Raw genomic sequence first — 16,661 nt, 5'->3', positions numbered from 1 at the left:
TCTAACAGCTGTTAAAACGCCGGCATTGTTTACGGCGTTGCCAACACAAAATTGATTAAATGCACGCAGCCCTGGCGGCAACATTTAAAATTCCCCGCTCATTAGGCATAATTAACGTTTTCCCCAGCAGGTAATGCAGGTAGTTGCGATTCCAGAAAAAAGGTAGATCTTAAGGTTTATATTGCACTGCAGTCGCCTAAAGTAATTAGTCTAAAGTGTCAACCGAAGGCGCCAGCATCATTATGAAGAAATTGTGTTTGCTTCTTTTAATGGCACATTTTGTGACTTCAAGCAAAGATTTAAATAAAATTGTTGATCGCGACGAATGGATTAACATAGCCAAAGAGTACATACAGAATCACAAGCCATATAAGGCAAAAATCTACAAACCGTACCAGCCGCAAATTGTTAATTTTACAAACCCATTCGAGGGAGATATATGGGACACAACCACAGTAGCAAGCATTGCGGAATCTACAACACCCTCGGATGAGGCGACGACTAATTATTTTACTGAGGAAATATCCAGCACAACAAGCAGTACTGAGGATACAACGACATTGCAGCCTGGATTTTCAACTACAGAATCCACTTTTCTGACATCGGAATCGCCTGAAACCACCACAAGTATTTTGGAGACCACAACATCATGGACGGAATTTCCGGAATCAACTACCCAGTCCACCGATCTTACAACTGAATCTATTTTCGTAACATCGGAAGCTCCTGAAACAACCACAAGTATTTTGGAGTCCACTACAGAATCTACGGATTTAAGAACTACAACTGAATCAAGTGAATCAACCACTGAAATATCTTCAGAAGATCAGAGTACAACTGAATCTATTTTCGTTACATCGGAAGCTCCTGAAACAACCACAAGTATTTTGGAGTCCACTACAGAAGCTACGGATTTAAGAACTACAACTGAATCAAGTGAATCAACCACTGAAATATCTTCAGAAGATCAGAGTACAACTGAATCTATTTTCGTAACATCGGAAGCTCCTGAAACAACCACAAGTATTTTGGAGCCCACTACAGAAGCTACGGATTTAAGAACTATCTATTCCACTACATCCAGCCCCGGATCTTTAGATTTTTCTACAACCACTAATCCAAGCAGTACAGAATTTCCAGAATCGACGACAATCATTGGAGATCTCTCTACACCATCAGGTACTACAGAAGTCAGCCCAATAACTACAACGTGGCCGGAATCAACGACAGCCATTGGAGATTTCTCTACAGCATCAACAACATTGCCGGATTCAACTACACAATTTAACGATTTTACAACAGAATCATATGAATCAAGCACTGAAATTTCTTCAGATGATCTGAATCATAGTACAACTGAATCATTAGAAACCTCTACAGAAAAACTATTATTAAGTACAGAAAGCCTAGAAACCTCTACATCTCTGCTGGAAATTATTAGCACCACTCCAGGCATAGAAACTACTACCTCATACCTTGATACAGTGATTGACAGCACAGAAGTGGAGAGTTCCACACCACCTGGATTCAATTTGACATCTAAAATCATTCAAAGTGAAGAAAAAACCACAACTCCCAGGCAACCCTTTCTTGTGGAGGATTATGTAAGGCAAAGGCCAAGAAAAATGAAGTATACTTCAGACACAGAGCCTGAACTTTACTGGTACTAAATATATTTTTTAATAAAGAAAAAAGGTTTTAATTTTAAATTATGGCGGCATTTTTAATTTTCTGTTGTTTGGTAACTTTAGTATTTTTGTTGATGTAGTTGGCAACGCGGATAAATATATTTAAATATGGGAAAGACAGCCACACTAGGCTAAACACATTTTTGTTTTGACTAATATTTCTAGATAGTTTTCCTATTTTCTTAAACTTTATAATTTAATTATGAGTTTGGCCAACATAAAACAGAAAGAAGCCAAGGGCAAGAAGAAAATGCTGCCCAAACTTCGCACTATTCTGGCCAATCCGTATAAACAGCACAGGTGAGGCAGTCCTTAAGCTTGGAAATACCGATCAACAGGTTGTTTTATTGACTTTAAGCCCTGTTTTATCGGATGAGGAAGTACAGCAGTTTTGCCAAATTCTCCAAAGGGCGAGAGACAAAAGCGCGGGAGAAACCAAATCGTTTGCCACTCGATCTTGTATTCATCTTGGCCTAGAAAGCTCCCTGCGTGCCATAAATTCACAGCGTTTTTCCTGCTTGCTAGTTTCTTTGAGCCTGCGACCAGCCCACCTCATCCGTTTAATAGCCACCAGTGCATCCGTCAAGGTTCCCACGGCGCCCATCTATGCACAACCCAAACTGGAGGAGCTTACTCTGGAAATCTTTGGGGTAAAGGCAGTTTGCTTGGCCTTACCTTTGGATTTAGGTGCTATATGTAAGGAGCTGGAGCAGTGGGTTGCTGCCCGAAAGAGGAAAGTGCCACCTGCCAAAAAGATAATACCTAAAATCCACAAGAAAGCCAAGAACGTGCCAATATATACCCACCCAAACGAAGAAGAAAAGGAAAAGCCTCTTCCAAAAGCGGAAAAAAAGGATTGGGATGATGATTTCATATCCTTCTCTGAGGAAAAACCCTCTATAAGGCTGGACCGCAAGGATGTCCAGGTGGAGACCCAAAAACTGGGCAATGCACTCAGCAATTTGGCCATGAAAGGCAAAACTAAAAAGGTGGAAGTGAAAAAGGAGGAATCCCCAGTTCTAGAACCCATGGAAGTGGTGCAAATTGAAGATCCTGTGGAGCCCGATGAAGATGACTTTCTGCCTAGAAATCTGCAGACCTATCGACCCCTCACTGTCCACCAAGTTCGTCCTAATCCCGACAAGAAACCCAAAAAGAAGCGAAACAAAAAGTCGAATCAGGCAAACGGCAAATCCTAATATTAGTTGGCAACGCGACCGCATCAGCTGTAGTTTTAGGTTATGTTATTCAGTTTGTTATCGTAATTTTTAAGCCGCTCGCACACAAAATGCTCCGAAGTTTACGTCAAATAACGAGGCTAGGAAGATCCCTAATGACGCCAATCCCAGCCAGAAGCCTGCTTAAATTGCCAGCCAACTCCAGACTTCAGGCTCCCTTGCACACCAGCGTTGCCTTGTGGAAATACGACAAGAAATCCTCGCGAGCGTCGGATGATTTGGACAGCGACGACGAGGATGATGAGGATTTCAAGGACGAACGGGACTCCAAGGTGGTCAAGACCAAGGTGAACTCGCTGCGTGCTGATCTTCTGCTGAAAGCTGGCCTGGGCATGGCCAGGAAGTAAGAATCCTCACCTGAAACCCATACTAAGTGCTCCAAAAAAAAATTATTAATCTTCTCTTTCAGCAAAGTGGAACTACATTTCTATGAGAGCAAGATACGGGTCAATGGAAAAAAGCTGGCCAAGAAGAGTGCCCAGGTTAGAACCATCCATTCTGATATAAAGTCCAAGCTAACAACTATCAATTTCAGCTCGAAATCGGCGATGACATCGATGTAATTAGGGGCTTTAGCCAGACGAATCCATCTCACCTAGTCGTGGCCCGCGTCTCCATCCTCTCCGCCAGCGAACGCGAGGAAGGACTCAGTGTCCACCTGCGGCGCTACAAATCCCTGCTGGTGGAGAACTACAGAGGACCCAACGCTTTTAAATCCTCGGAACACGTCGCTCATTAAATCAAGTTAGGAATAAATAGATGATGCTGCTTAGTACGAAATGGCATTCGAATTTTATAGCACGATGGTGCTTCAGTGTTTTTTAAATTGGAATAAAACGGATATATTCAAGTAAGTTATAAAGAAGACAAATTTTAAAATGTGAAGGATGTGGGGCTTAAGATATTAGATATAGTATTATCAATAATTCTTGAAATTTTTAAATGATGTTAAGACCCGAAGAATTTGCTGTTTTTGACGTAGTCCTTATTACGGGTCACCTAAAACAGAATAACCCTAGTTGAACAGCGAATTTCCAACGTTTTTCAGTTTAATTTAAACACAGGAACCTTTAAAATTGTATTTTTATTTATATATAGGAAAAGACACGTTTTTAGGTAACTGTTAAGACTGTATAATTTCTTGACGTTTTTCTTTTTATTATATTATCTACATTTTTATGAAAGCTTACAGCTTTTTATTGGAATTATGTTGGTAAAGTTCAGACTACCAAATGCGACAGGACTCTTCTTTTGGATGCATGGGTGTGCCCAGAGCACACTTGTAGACCTCAGCGAAGTCGTCGTTGTTTGAGACGGCCCCCAGGACCCGGTACTTATCGCTGGTATGCTCATGACTGAGCTCCTCCCAGTAGTGCTCCTCCTCGTAGGCGGCACACCATAGCTGCGCGAATCCAAGGAAGAAAAGCTGTTCCGGCGACAAATCGAGGCCAGGCATCTGCACGTTCTTGGGCGCCAGTGTCTCGACATCTTCCTCCCTTCTTTGGAGCTGCTTCATGTGGCTCCGATAGGCGGAGAGCGCTTGCCTCAATCCGCCGGCATCGGCTATATTCTCATCCTTGGTCTCGTTGCCATTGACCTTGCGGTTGATCTCTGGTATCAAGTAGTTGCTAAAATGGTCTACATAGCATTTTGCCCGTTCCTGGAAGACTCCTTCCGATTTCGTGGACCACCAGTTGCGCATCTCACCATTGCTGTCAAAAGTGGAGCCCACAGTATCGAAACCGTGGGTCAACTCATGACCTACAAGGTAGCCCAGGGTGCCAAACTTCAGGGAGTCGGGCCACAAACGGTGATACGCCGGCGGATGCAGTATACCAGCCATTACATAGATCGAGTTGTCCAAGTTGTAGTAGAAGGCATTCACTTGCATCCCAATGAGCAGTTCCAGCGGCTTCGCATCTATGGAAATCTCTTCGAAGTGCAGGCCTTTGTGGCGCCAGAGAGTGGTGCCCAACCTACGCAAATTGATAATGTTCTGGGCGTAGTTATCCTCGGTCAGGGACAGATTCCCGATCTGTCGGATCAGGAGGTCGGTGAGCTCCTCGTCTTTATAGCTGCCAATCACCGGTGTAATGGTGGACTCCTTGAGCAGAGCCTCTCGTCGCGTCTCCGTGTCCAGCCATTCGACGTTCTCGAGCACCTGACGCTGGGACTTTCGGAGTTCCGTCACCATTGCAGAGATCTCGGAATGTGTGTCCTCGCTAAAGTGTTCCTGTCGATTAAAGGGAATCCGGATTAGGCAAGTTTATGTAGCTCTCTAATGTATATACCAGAAAAAATATACATATATAGATGTATAGATTTTAGAGCATACTTTACGAAACCTTTTTAAGTTTATAAACTTATGTATATATACTCCACTCACCGCCATGTAGAGCTTGTTGAAGAGATGGGACATCGTGCTCTGGATGATCAGCAGACAGTGATCCTTCTGGTACTCCTTGTCCTTGAGCTTGGCGTCCATGCGGTAGAGGAGCACCATGGCTAGATAGTTGGCCACTGCCTCCTGGTGCTTGGCGCACACCTTGTCCAGCTCCGTGTAGTAAAAGTCGCAAAATTCACTAGAAGACGAACCGTTATAGAAGTCCTTGCCATCCCAAGCGATCTCGAAATAGTTCCTCCATTGGTCAAATTCAGTCACATTTTTAAGTTCGGAGAAGACCTGACACCTATTACTATCACCTCCAAACATATCTTCAATAGTGAGCGCTTCGCGCCAAAAGTCAAAGACGCCAGAGATCACGGATTCGATTTTATCCTCTGTGAGATTGAAGGCCTTCAAGTAATCGTGCATCCGCTTCTCGTTCATCTCGTAGGCCCTTGAACTTTTGTTGGCTATGTTATCCGTGTGAACGTTGGAGTCGAAGCCCAGTTCTGGGAGCTTAAAATACGGCTGAAAGGGATACTGCGGCATAATCCTATCGAGGATCAGGCCATGGGCCCCATAGTTGGTGAGATGTGCACTCATGTTGAACCAACTGAACCTGGACGCGTTCCAAGCATCCCCATCGACGGCGGGGAATCCACCAATCGACCTGATAAGCGATAGATAAGCGGGATCGGCGGATGGGAGCGGAAATACCTCAGCCGCGATGCAGGAATTATAGAATCTTTGCGCAACGAGGAGTTCGGCAGACACATTGAGTGCCTCTGCCAGCTGCGTCCTGGTCATCAGCTCCTCCGTCACCTCGGTCAGTGCATAGATAATATCCAGGAGATTGCTCCGCTTGTTGGTTGTTCGCTGCGGTGGTTTAACGTTCTTCCAGTTTCCGCAGGCGTACTCGTAGAAATCATCACAGGGATCGACGCTCAAGTTCATATAGGACTTCATCAGTGCGCCATAGGATCTAAGGAACTCCGTCGTGTCATCTGTAATCGCATTTTCTCGGGATTCATCCCCAATGCTCCTGGCCTCGCAGCTTAACAAAAACCCCCAGATCACGATGTAAACTATTCCCATACATAAGGGCAATGGCAAGCGACTCGTGTTTGAAAACATGTTGCCCTGATTCATAGGGCACGCACGCAGCTTGTATAATATATTGTTAAGTAGTGCGGCTAATCATCGATTGACCCGTATTATTTGAAAACACAACAAGCTCGACTGTTTAATCCGGAACGCGATTGGGAACTGAACAACTGCCGAATCCGAGTCTCTCCGATCCGGACAGCATGTGCTTTATTCGCAACCATATCGGCGAATAACACTGGACAACCGAGATTTTGGTGGAGGCATCATTATGACATCATAAGACTCACTTTCACCCTAAAAAATTTTCATTCTACCGCATTTATTTGAATAATATTAATTAGCATCGTGGCATTTAAGAAAGCTATTATGAGAACTTATGTATTCTGACCTTAACCACTATTTGGAAATCGCTCTACTTATTATATTTCAGATTACTAATTAGGGTAAAATTCTTAATTCTAGCAAATGAAATATTTTTGCTGTACTGTGTTATGCTCTCTTCCCAAGACTTGACCTAAGCCACTCGCTGTTGGAGATAACGATTTGTAAGTTCCGAATCATTCATTGATTAGCGCGTTCATTCATTGAGATTCTCTCAATTGTTCTCTAAAAGCCTAAATTATTCATTTGTTTATAAAGTTTATTACTGTGAGCATTTCCTAGTTTTTTAATTCGGAGAAATTTTACAGAATTTATTATAAGCTAGAGTTATTGCTAATGCGAAATGCTCATTTAAAATTATATTAAAAGCCACTACCGCTCGTAAAGCCATTTTTATCTAAATGCAATTTTCTACGCCCCTTTTTATACACTAAATAAGGGTATTATAATTTAGGTCAAAAGTAAAGAAGGCATCTTCGGATGCATAGCTATTCTAGGCATAGCTTTTTTATTATTAAAATAGGATATAAGATTGTTTTTCAATTGTTATACTTAAATGTAAAGAAACAAGTTATTAATAAAAATGTCTTTCAGCAGCCAATTTAGGTCTTATTATTTTAACTAAATTGACTAAGTCTCCTAGGCATTTTTTAATGTTATTAAAAATTATAAAAAAACTTATTTCGCCTTATGATAAACCGTTAAATTATCACTCCCTTGAGTTTAAATTTCAACATTTGAGCGCCCTAACTACGATAATAAAATCGATTGTCTCCAATCGATAGACATATCGATAGCAAGTACAGTCGCAGGGTTACCAGAGTTGGCACCGAAGTTAATTGTTGTTGTGCCTGTGACGAAACGGTCACATCAGGACGCAGTGAAATTTTGTTTTGTAAAAATGTCATTTTCCGCCATCGGTGATTGCCAATTAGTTTCGCAAATATATCAGGTAAAAGCCGCCAAACACTGCTAGCGGCAATGGCCTAATGGATTTCCATTTCAGTACAGGAGCCATCGCGTCGCGTGCACTTTTAAAGTTCTGCCGACACCTGTGACCCATTTTAAGCGGGAACCCAAGAATGTTTTCCATTGGATGACCGCGGATCGCTGGGGCCGCATTGAGAGTGGTCTATGGCGCCTGTTCGAGAACCTGAAGCACTGGCAGGAGGCCCACAAGCTGGACACCGATCTCCTCATCGATCACATCAATGTGCGCGTCCAGGCCACCAAACAACCGCATCCTGCCACGCTCAGTCTTCTAGCCGACGCGGAATTGACCTCCAATGACCTCAGTCTAGATCTCCAACTGCAGTACATAACGCACGAAGACACCACCGTCGTGGCCGTCATTCCCAGCAAGCGCAAACTTGCCACGGAAGCAGAACCCAACGGCTCCGGCCGCATCACCAATTCCAGCAAGGGCAAGGAAGCCAACTTGGCGTCCAAGCCAAAAGCGGGGTAGGAAACATCTTTTTAGTTAGAGACCTATGTAATCTCACTGCTTTGTATGCTTAAAACCATTAGCCAGCCATTGCGAGATTTTTAAAAGTAGTTATTTTATTGTTTTTTAGTAAGTCAACTAAAACACTTCTGTTATGCATATCTTAAGACATTTTCAATGCTTTTGTATTTAGTTACCTCGCTTATCTTAATGTTCTATGGAACATTAAGATAAAGATATGTTTTAAGTCCTTTTAGTGCCATTTAAAACGTTTACAATCACTAGGTTGCTTGTGCTCATATGATTTGTATTCCATAATTAAGAATTTAGCTTTAATGTTTAGTTAGAATTCAACTCTGTAATTGTTGGGAAAGATATCCCCACTTCTGATATGTGATTGTCATGACTGATTTAAACATATTCCCATTAGAGCAAACTCAAAGCCCAAGCACATAGATGCCGACGACGATGACGATGATGATGACATATTCGGTGGGTCCCGCCAACCGCCTGCCAAGGTCAAGCGCGAACGCAGATCCATTTCCCAGGGTGGCGAAAAGGAGAAGTCTTCTAGCAGCACTAGCTCATCTCGGCAAGGAAGCCGCATAAAGCGGGCCCACAGTCCAGTACAAAGGTAAGTTGAAAGCACTTTCGTTGCGAGATGATAGAGGAATCAAGGCGTATTGATGTATTCGCAGAAATTCCAGAGCCAGCTCTGTCGAGTCTAAACCTGCCCGCCGCTCCAACCGATCACCCATGCGTCCGGGTCGTTTTAAAAATTTCGTCTTAGGGTACGCGTTAGAGTTTGGGCTGTAAGGAACGATATTAACCATTTCTCTGGGTGCATTTTCAGCGAGGCGAAGGGCAGCAAGAGCAAGGGTTCCAAGTCCAAGGTGAAACGTATTTCGCCGTCGCCTCTCAAGGCTCTGAAGGTGGAGCAGATGGACGGAGCCCGGTTCGATGCTCTGCAGCGGCTGGACAGCATGCTGGACATGCCAAAGCCGCGGGAAGTTGAGATTTTGTAAGTGATTCAACTGGATGTAAATAAAGTGCTTACGAAATTGCCTTCAACCTCCGATCTTTTGAATATACCAGACTCTTGAAGGAATTGGGCGAAGACGATGTCATGAACACTTTCGAAAAGTATCGCAGCGACTTTGATAAGCTGTTCAAGGAGCGGGAGTTTAAGCCACGCACTGTCGGCTATATGAATATTGATCACATGGAAATTATTGACATTCTCAATGCGAACATTCATCAGAAGATGCTCAAGAAACTGGGCGAAGTCTACAGTAGTCGAAGCGTAAGTTTGGGGCTTTTTAGAATTGAATATATCTAAAAACTTCCCGATTGTCAGAATCACACAACGCTTCTTGTAAACGGATTGCTACCGCTGTGGATAGTGCGCCTCTTCATGGACACTTACAAGCTATCGCACTCGGATGCGCTGCAGCAAATCCGCGACCAAACGAAGTACAGCTCATACTTGAAGGCCTTCAATAATGAACCATTGTGTTCCGATCTTGATGACTGATCCAATCCTGTTCTATATTAGTATATTTCATTATTGCGCATTAGATAGATTTTCAAAATGTAGAAAATGCAGATTCCGCCGAAGTTGAACTTGATACATTCCGATATGGAATAGGCACTTGTTAAAATTCATTTGTCTTTCTTTATTTTGAATGGAATCTTTTCTGTATTACTCATTACATTGTATAAATACATTTATCATGTGCTTTCGAAAAAAGAAAACGCTTAAGCGACTGAATGTAGAGAGTGTGTTGGCTGAAATGGAGTGCTCTCTGGGCGACTGGTGGTGATGACAACATCGGCGAAGGATTACGAATTTGCTTTACTTAAAATCTACGGATGCTAGGGAGTAATGGTGATGAAACGCCCGGCAAGTGCTTGTTTAGAACTCAGTCTGACCTCCACACTCTTATGTACAATCTATGTGAACTATGGGTGATGCAGTTTACAGCTCGTCGTGCTGCTGATCCTCCTCCTCGTCGTCAGCGCTTGCGCTCTCCTGGCTGGCGGTCGCCGGCTCCTCGGCATCGTCCTCCTCATCCTCATCGAACTCCACCTGTTCGTTCTGCGAGACTCCCAAAGTCTGGCGCATCATCTGCTCAATGCTGTCGGCGAACTGGGAGGTCTCTTGGAGCATGTATCCAGACCGCAGGGTGGCGGTCCGGAACATCATCACAGCCATGTCCTTGGCGGTATCATCAGCCTCATCGGCCTCCACGCGACGCAGAAGCTCGCGCATCAGAGGATGCCTGGGGTTAATCTCGAGGGTCTTCTTCTGGTTGAGGTAGTAGGTGCGCTGAGGATCGTCGGACTTCTGGTGGGCATTGGACATGGCCAGACGCTCCATGTTGCCGGTCCAGCCGAAGACGCCGGCCACCAGGGCGCATGGGGAGTTGCTCAGACGCTCGGACACCTGGGCCTTGGAGATCTGATCCTTGAGAGCCACATCGTTCAACCACTTAACCAGCGGCTCGAAGGTAGTCTTCAGCGACTCAAAGTTCTTCTTGCTCTTCTCGGACTCGTTTAGCTGGAATCCCTCCTTGGCCACGTTCTGGAACTTCTTGCCATCGAATTCGGGCAGGGCGGAGATGCAGTACTCATCGACGGCCTCCACCAGGTACAGAACTTCGTAGCCCTTGGACAGCAGACGCTCCACGAAGGGCGACTTCTCGACCTCGGCGCGGTTGGCACCGGCGATGTAGTAGATGTGCTCCTGCTTGGCCTTCATGCGCTCCTTGTACTCGGCCAGCGAGGTAACGCCCTTTCCGTTGGAGGTCTGGAAGCGAAGCAGCTTGGCGAGACGCGATCGGTTGCTGGGATCCTCCATCACGCCCAATTTGATGCTGTAATTTAAATAAATAATAGTAATTAGCAGGGAAATATTAGGTAGCTAAGAAAGCAGTTATGGTTCCTTGAAAAAACATTCCTGCCAAAATTACACGTCACTATGGTCAATATTTTAATATTGCGTGGACTTGGCGGAACTTCTTATCTTATCTGTACAAGTGCTATTTATAATAGAGAATCTTAATTGCGACAGAAATTCCTATAAAATTAAATAAATGTTTCGCCAGAAATATAAAAAACCAACGCTTTTTAAATAAATCTTGAATTCATCGGAAAAGTGAACTCTTATCTCGAAAGAAAAATACACGTCACTACGGTCAATATTATAAAATTGCATGGATTCTGCGGATTTCTTATCAGCTCCATTATAAAAGAAAAATGGACAACACTTACTTGGTGGAGAACTCCTTCCAGAATTTCTCGTAGGCATCCTTGTCGATCTTCTTGAGCATATCGAGCACCTTGCGGACCAGCTTCTTCTTGATCACCTTGATGAGCTTGTGCTGCTGCAGGGTCTCGCGGGAAACGTTGAGGGGCAGGTCATCGGAGTCGACGACACCGCGGATGAAGCTCAGATAGTTGGGCATCATGTCGTTGAACTCGTCGGTGATGAAGACACGGCGCACGTACAGCTTGATGTTGTCAGACTTGGTTCCGTAGCGGTTGAAGGACTCGGATGGCTGCACCTTGGGCACGTAGAGCAAACTCTTGAAAGTAACCTCACCCTCGGCGATGAAGTGCGTCTGGGACAGGGGCTCGCTGGAGTCCTTGGTCAGGCTCTTGTAGAAGCTGGTGTACTCATCCTCGGTCACCTCGGCGGGCTTGCGGGTCCAGATGGGTTTGCTGTCGTTGATCAGTGTCCAGTCCCAGGTGGTCTTCGAAACCTTCTTGGTCTTGGGCTTCTCGTCTTCGGCTTCCTCGACCTTGGCGTCCTCCTCCTCCACGTCATCCTCAGTCTTCTCGGGCTTGGCCTCCTCCTCCACGGGCACCTCCTCTTCGACAGTCTTGCTGGTCCACAAGCGGATGGGGAAGTTGATGAACTGCGAGTACTTGCGGATGAGCTCGCGGACGGTTTCCTGCTCCAAGAAGTCCTGGGCCTCCTCTTTCAGGTACAGTGAGATCACAGATCCTCGCTTCAGGGTATCGCCACGGGGATCCTCGGTGATGGTGAAGCTGTTGGCGTCCGACTCCCAGATGTACTGCTTGTCGTCGTTGTGCTTGGTGGTCACCACCACACGGTCGGCGACCAGGAAGGCAGAGTAGAAGCCCACACCGAACTGTCCAATCATGTCGTTCATGTCCTGTCCCTCTGACTTGCTGGGATCCTGCATCTTGGCCAGGAAATCGGCAGTGCCCGACTTGGCGATTGTGCCCAGGTTGTTAATCAGATCCTGGTGGGTCATGCCAATGCCAGAGTCCATGATGTGCAGGGCCTTGTTCTCCTTGTCGGCCTTGATGCGGATGTGCAGCTCCGGATTGGTCTCCAGCTCCTTGCTGTTGGACAGGGCCAGCAGGCGGATCTTGTCGATGGCATCGGAGGCGTTGGAGATCAGTTCACGCAGGAAGATCTCCTTGTTGCGGTACAGCGAGTTGATGATGAGCTTCATCATACGATTGACCTCCGTTTGGAAAGTGAACTTCTCGGCCTGCAGGGGCAAGGGAGAAAAGAGAAGGGAAATCCCGGTCATACGTGTACTTATTGGATCATCCGGTTTTAACCCACCTTCTCGCGAATTTCCTTCAGTTGCGCCACATTCAAACCATCCAATTGAATGGCCTCCTCCTCGCGCTTCAGGGTTTCGGCATCTGTGGATTCGGAATAGATAAAAGGGGGCGGCTATTAAGACCCATTCGGAACGCTGACGTGTACCAACGAATTTTGCACAACTCGCTGGGGGGCGTGTCTACCTACCGGTTCGGGAGCCCTCCTTGAAGGATCCCAGGTCCAAATCAATGGTCTCCGTTGCCGTTTCATCCTCCTCGGCGGCGATTTGATTGATGCCTAACCAGCGAGAACGGAACACAAATTAATTAGGTTAAAACACCGGTATTTTGGAGGCGTTGCGGCGTGGCAAAACGAAACCTACCTGCGAAAAGCAACAGCCCCAACAGCAAAAAGTACTTCATGATCGCAGATAACTGGATTTACGAGGACGAGCTATTAGTTGCTCCGGCAAAGGGCCACGTCACGAATAACAAAGGCAATAAATTACTCCGCACTTGCGACGCCCGCTTTGATTTTTTTCAAATGACGCCGACGCACGGGGAAACGGCCTTTAAATCCCCCACAGAGACAGGGTTGCCAACTCTTCGGGTCAAGTAAAAAAAGCTAAACTAGCATTGAAAAAGGCTAGAAGTAGCCTGATGCTGATGGTTGCGAAAAAAAACGCTAGAGTAGAAAATCGAAATTTTTATGAAGTTATATAGACATTTAAGAGAACTAACAGCTGAATTAAGGAAGTTCTGATAAGTCACTTATTCATTACATAATAACAGCATTTTTTCCGCCAGCTCCCATTGAAAAAAGCTATGTATAATAGCTAAATTGACAACACCGGTACTGCGCAGGGCTGGAGAATAGATTCTGGAAACATCTATTGGGGGCGTATTCTGTTTATTTTAGGGGCAATCAAATGGCTAACAATTTTTAAATAAAACGGTTTTTTAACAAAAATGTTACGATATAACGTTTTTCTAAAAGTGGCAGAGCAGCAGTGGAGGATTTTTAAATACATTACAGAGAGACCGTATTTTGCTAAAATGCTTAAACGTCAGTTTTGTCGGGTGTGTGTCTCCGCTTACTCGCTAGCTGTTTTTATAGCGATGGGCAAACCTCGATATCAACAATGAATCGATGCTTCGATGTTTTGTCCATCACTACTCAGCTTCAAAAAAAACGTACAGATTGAATTTAACAAGCATTTTAATTTCTGTCCATTTAAGCGAAAACTCGAAAAATAAAAGTAAAAATGGAGTCGAATATTGGTAAATACAAAGTGAAGTGTACGCATTAGCTGGTCTTTATATTGCTTACCCCCAACTACTGCAGATAATGACGCTATTGATGTTGGCGTCTTGGCGCCGAACGACCAGGAAAATGATGACGCCAATCGGAATGCAGAAATTACAGCCGCGGCGGGCACTCCAGTGGCCAGGAAGACGCGCAGAGCTGTGCTCAGACGAATGAACGCCACCTCGGAGAAGGATTCGCCAACACAGCCAGATCCTCCCAAGACTCCGGGCACTCCTGGCAATCTTCGCCCAGCCACCGAAACCCCGCGACGCAGTTGCAGGAAAAGTATACGTCCTGCGATCGACTACGACGATATTATAGTAAGATCTGCTAAGAAGGTTATAGCCGAGGTTATAGAAGCCAATCCCGAGAACGAGGAGCCATCCACCCAGAAGTGGAGCTCCGCGGAAGTGGGCAGGAATTCGCGCAAGCGCAGCCGCAAGTCCAAGCGCATGACCACCAAGAAGCAAAAAACGGAGAAGGATATACCAGAGGATAAGATTGAAGAAAAGCAGGTAACAAAGGTGGAAGTACCGGAGGAGAAGTCCCAGGATCAAGAGGATACCACAGAGGCTCCAACAGACTTGGTAGAAGAAGTGAAGCAGCAAGATAAACCCCAGGCAGCAGACATCGAGGAGGAAAATCCATCCAAATATAATAAGGTAGCTAAAGCAGATATAGATGAACTGGGCTTATCCCCTCTAGAAATGGATAGCCAGGAAGATGAGTCAGAGATACAAGCTGGAGACGCCACAATAACTGCTCCACAGGATAAGAACAAAGAGGAGGCAGTTGAAGATGAAGCCAAGTTGAGTCCAGTAAAAGATAATGATGGACAGATAAATGATCAGAAAGATGAACAAGCTGGTGAGACCACAAAGCCTGCTAAACAGAGTGAAGACAAAAAAGTGGCTAGTGAGCAGGCCAGTCCTGAGGAAGAGATGCCATCACTCATGGTAGAAAATGAAGATCTGGATGAACCAGAAAAATCGCCCCTGAACACCACTTACGATGCCGAGGAGAAAAAAGATTCGGATGAAAGTGTTATCCTGGTTAACACTTCCAATCTTGATGCAAGTGTTATCCTGGTTGTCAGTCCCGATAAACAGCAAGAAGCTTGCATTCTCAAGCCCGAAATTGCTGAGGAAAAAGCGGCGATTAAAGTGGTGCTTACCACAGCAGATGACCAGAACCAAACACTTTTGAATCTGGCCGATGCAGCCTCGCCAAAGGCATCGAAGCCTAGGAAATCAAAGGGCTTCCGATTCCCCACACCCTATAAGGCAAGGCCTGTCTTTAGTTTCACAGAAACAGTGGAGTCATTTGATAATAGGCACATGAATAAAGACTTCATGAATGCTGAAGAACCGAAGTACGAACGCAAACGTTCCAAGTCGGCCAGCGATTGGAATAACACCGTGTCGCGAACTGTATCCTTTCAGAGTCCCATTGAGATTGCCAATGTCGAGGACATTGATAAGCGCTGGAAGGGACTTCAGAAATGTAGTAAGTTCCATATTCTTGTTATTAGACCTTTACTATACTAACTATCTTTACTAAAATTTCCTTTTTAGATGTTAATAACCGCCGCAGGCGCTCAAAGTCATTGGATGAGAACCACTGCAAAGTGAGCAGGATTCCGAAGCCCAGTAGGGGTATGTACATAATTAGAATTATACCCATTCTCAATAATATAAGAGGTTTACCCCTTCAGGAGTTATCCCGCTTAACAGAACCATCACACCCAGCAAGGTGAATAAGCGCACCAAGATGCCCAATTTTGCTGCCATGCATGAGAAGCAGTTTGCCAAGATGGAAAGCCTGCTGGATCATGTCGAGCGAAAGGCGGAACGCGCCAAGGTGCTGACCAACTCAGTGCAAAAGCAACTGCCGGGATCGACGGCCAAGAAACCCCAGAGTTCCACTTCAGTAGAGGAGCGCCCTCGTCCAAAAGCGTTGAAGAAGATCGACATGACCGCCGATCGAAGCATGGTGATTGAGCATCCCTCCGATAAGCTCAACTCATCCCGATTGCCTTTGAAGACCACCGCTACCGTCCTGAATGTGGCTCCGAAGCCAGCCTTCAATCTGTCCACCTCCATGGTCAAGACATTCAACGCCACGTTTTCCAGCAGACCGGCAGACTCGCAGGATAACAAGTTGGCGGAGCGACGCCAGCGGCGCATTGAAATGTTCAAGGGCAGGACAACAAAGGACCAGAAGGAGAAAGGAGAGTTCATTCGCGGAGTGCGCCTGAATCGACGTTTCGAGCTCCAAATGCAGCACCGTCGACACCTGGAGGAGGATTAGTTCTTAAGTTACAACGTTATTTCTTTATTTACCCTTATACATATATTCGCGTTAATGTTAGCTTCACCAGGATATAAAGATTTTTACTTTTCAGCTGGATCCATTACATTTGTTTTCCTCTGTCTTTATATCCCTTATTTTTATGAAATGCTTACTTATTATATTTTATGTACATTATTAAATACAAACTATTAAATATTGAACATATAGCTTT

At 45.1% G+C, this 16,661-nt stretch overlaps 7 protein-coding genes across 9 annotated transcripts; 5 read left to right on the top strand and 2 right to left on the bottom strand.

Moving 5' to 3' along the window:
• The first annotated feature begins 215 nt into the window (after positions 1–215).
• Positions 216–1,670, top strand: LOC108014800 (uncharacterized). Its single transcript, XM_036817651.3, has one exon. It carries the CDS (start codon positions 243–245, stop codon positions 1,668–1,670), a length of 1,428 nt encoding a protein of 475 aa, XP_036673546.3. The 5' UTR covers positions 216–242.
• Positions 1,671–1,805: 135 nt separating this feature from the next.
• LOC108014824 (uncharacterized) lies at positions 1,806–3,081 on the top strand. Its single transcript, XM_017081022.4, has 2 exons — positions 1,806–1,988; positions 2,047–3,081. The coding sequence occupies exons 1-2, from the start codon at positions 1,891–1,893 to the stop codon at positions 2,885–2,887; spliced, it is 939 nt and encodes a 312-aa protein (XP_016936511.4). The 5' UTR covers positions 1,806–1,890; the 3' UTR covers positions 2,888–3,081.
• LOC108014826 (mitochondrial transcription rescue factor 1) lies at positions 2,977–3,706 on the top strand. Its single transcript, XM_036817632.3, has 3 exons — positions 2,977–3,269; positions 3,336–3,408; positions 3,462–3,706. The coding sequence occupies exons 1-3, from the start codon at positions 2,977–2,979 to the stop codon at positions 3,663–3,665; spliced, it is 570 nt and encodes a 189-aa protein (XP_036673527.2). The 3' UTR covers positions 3,666–3,706.
• Positions 3,707–3,995: 289 nt separating this feature from the next.
• On the bottom strand, positions 3,996–6,590 carry Nep7 (Neprilysin 7). The gene is made up of 2 exons (XM_036817631.3): positions 5,313–6,590; positions 3,996–5,159 (listed from the first exon to the last, which is right to left on the bottom strand). Exons 1-2 carry the CDS (start codon positions 6,459–6,461, stop codon positions 4,152–4,154), a joined length of 2,157 nt encoding a protein of 718 aa, XP_036673526.3. The 5' UTR covers positions 6,462–6,590; the 3' UTR covers positions 3,996–4,151.
• A 1,010-nt stretch (positions 6,591–7,600) lies between these two features.
• LOC108014831 (uncharacterized protein CG4951) lies at positions 7,601–10,015 on the top strand. 2 transcript variants are annotated; one of them, XM_017081030.4, is made up of 7 exons: positions 7,601–7,752; positions 7,807–8,261; positions 8,675–8,878; positions 8,943–9,035; positions 9,098–9,265; positions 9,340–9,547; positions 9,602–10,015. In XM_017081030.4, exons 1-7 carry the CDS (start codon positions 7,702–7,704, stop codon positions 9,776–9,778), a joined length of 1,356 nt encoding a protein of 451 aa, XP_016936519.4. In that variant the 5' UTR covers positions 7,601–7,701; the 3' UTR covers positions 9,779–10,015. The 2 variants fall into 2 exon arrangements, with proteins under 2 accessions (XP_016936519.4, XP_065722604.2); XM_065866532.2 differs by lacking the exon at positions 8,943–9,035.
• On the bottom strand, positions 9,897–13,390 carry Gp93 (heat shock protein 90 Gp93). Its single transcript, XM_017081029.4, has 5 exons — positions 13,212–13,390; positions 13,037–13,126; positions 12,848–12,930; positions 11,518–12,770; positions 9,897–11,120 (listed from the first exon to the last, which is right to left on the bottom strand). The coding sequence occupies exons 1-5, from the start codon at positions 13,249–13,251 to the stop codon at positions 10,223–10,225; spliced, it is 2,364 nt and encodes a 787-aa protein (XP_016936518.2). The 5' UTR covers positions 13,252–13,390; the 3' UTR covers positions 9,897–10,222.
• A 574-nt stretch (positions 13,391–13,964) lies between these two features.
• Positions 13,965–16,650, top strand: Mink (Mitotic spindle and nuclear protein). Of its 2 annotated transcripts, none has more exons than XM_036817637.3 (4): positions 13,965–14,109; positions 14,174–15,640; positions 15,712–15,792; positions 15,852–16,650. In XM_036817637.3, exons 1-4 carry the CDS (start codon positions 14,094–14,096, stop codon positions 16,445–16,447), a joined length of 2,160 nt encoding a protein of 719 aa, XP_036673532.3. In that variant the 5' UTR covers positions 13,965–14,093; the 3' UTR covers positions 16,448–16,650. The 2 variants fall into 2 exon arrangements, with proteins under 2 accessions (XP_036673532.3, XP_036673531.3); XM_036817636.3 differs by having other exon boundaries at positions 14,174–15,643.
• The last annotated feature ends 11 nt before the right edge of the window (positions 16,651–16,661 follow it).

The sequence above is a fragment of the Drosophila suzukii genome, chromosome 3, assembly GCF_043229965.1.
Source record: "Drosophila suzukii chromosome 3, CBGP_Dsuzu_IsoJpt1.0, whole genome shotgun sequence".
Taxonomy (NCBI): Eukaryota; Metazoa; Arthropoda; class Insecta; order Diptera; family Drosophilidae; genus Drosophila; species Drosophila suzukii.
This window is presented reverse-complemented; position numbering and strand designations above follow the sequence as displayed.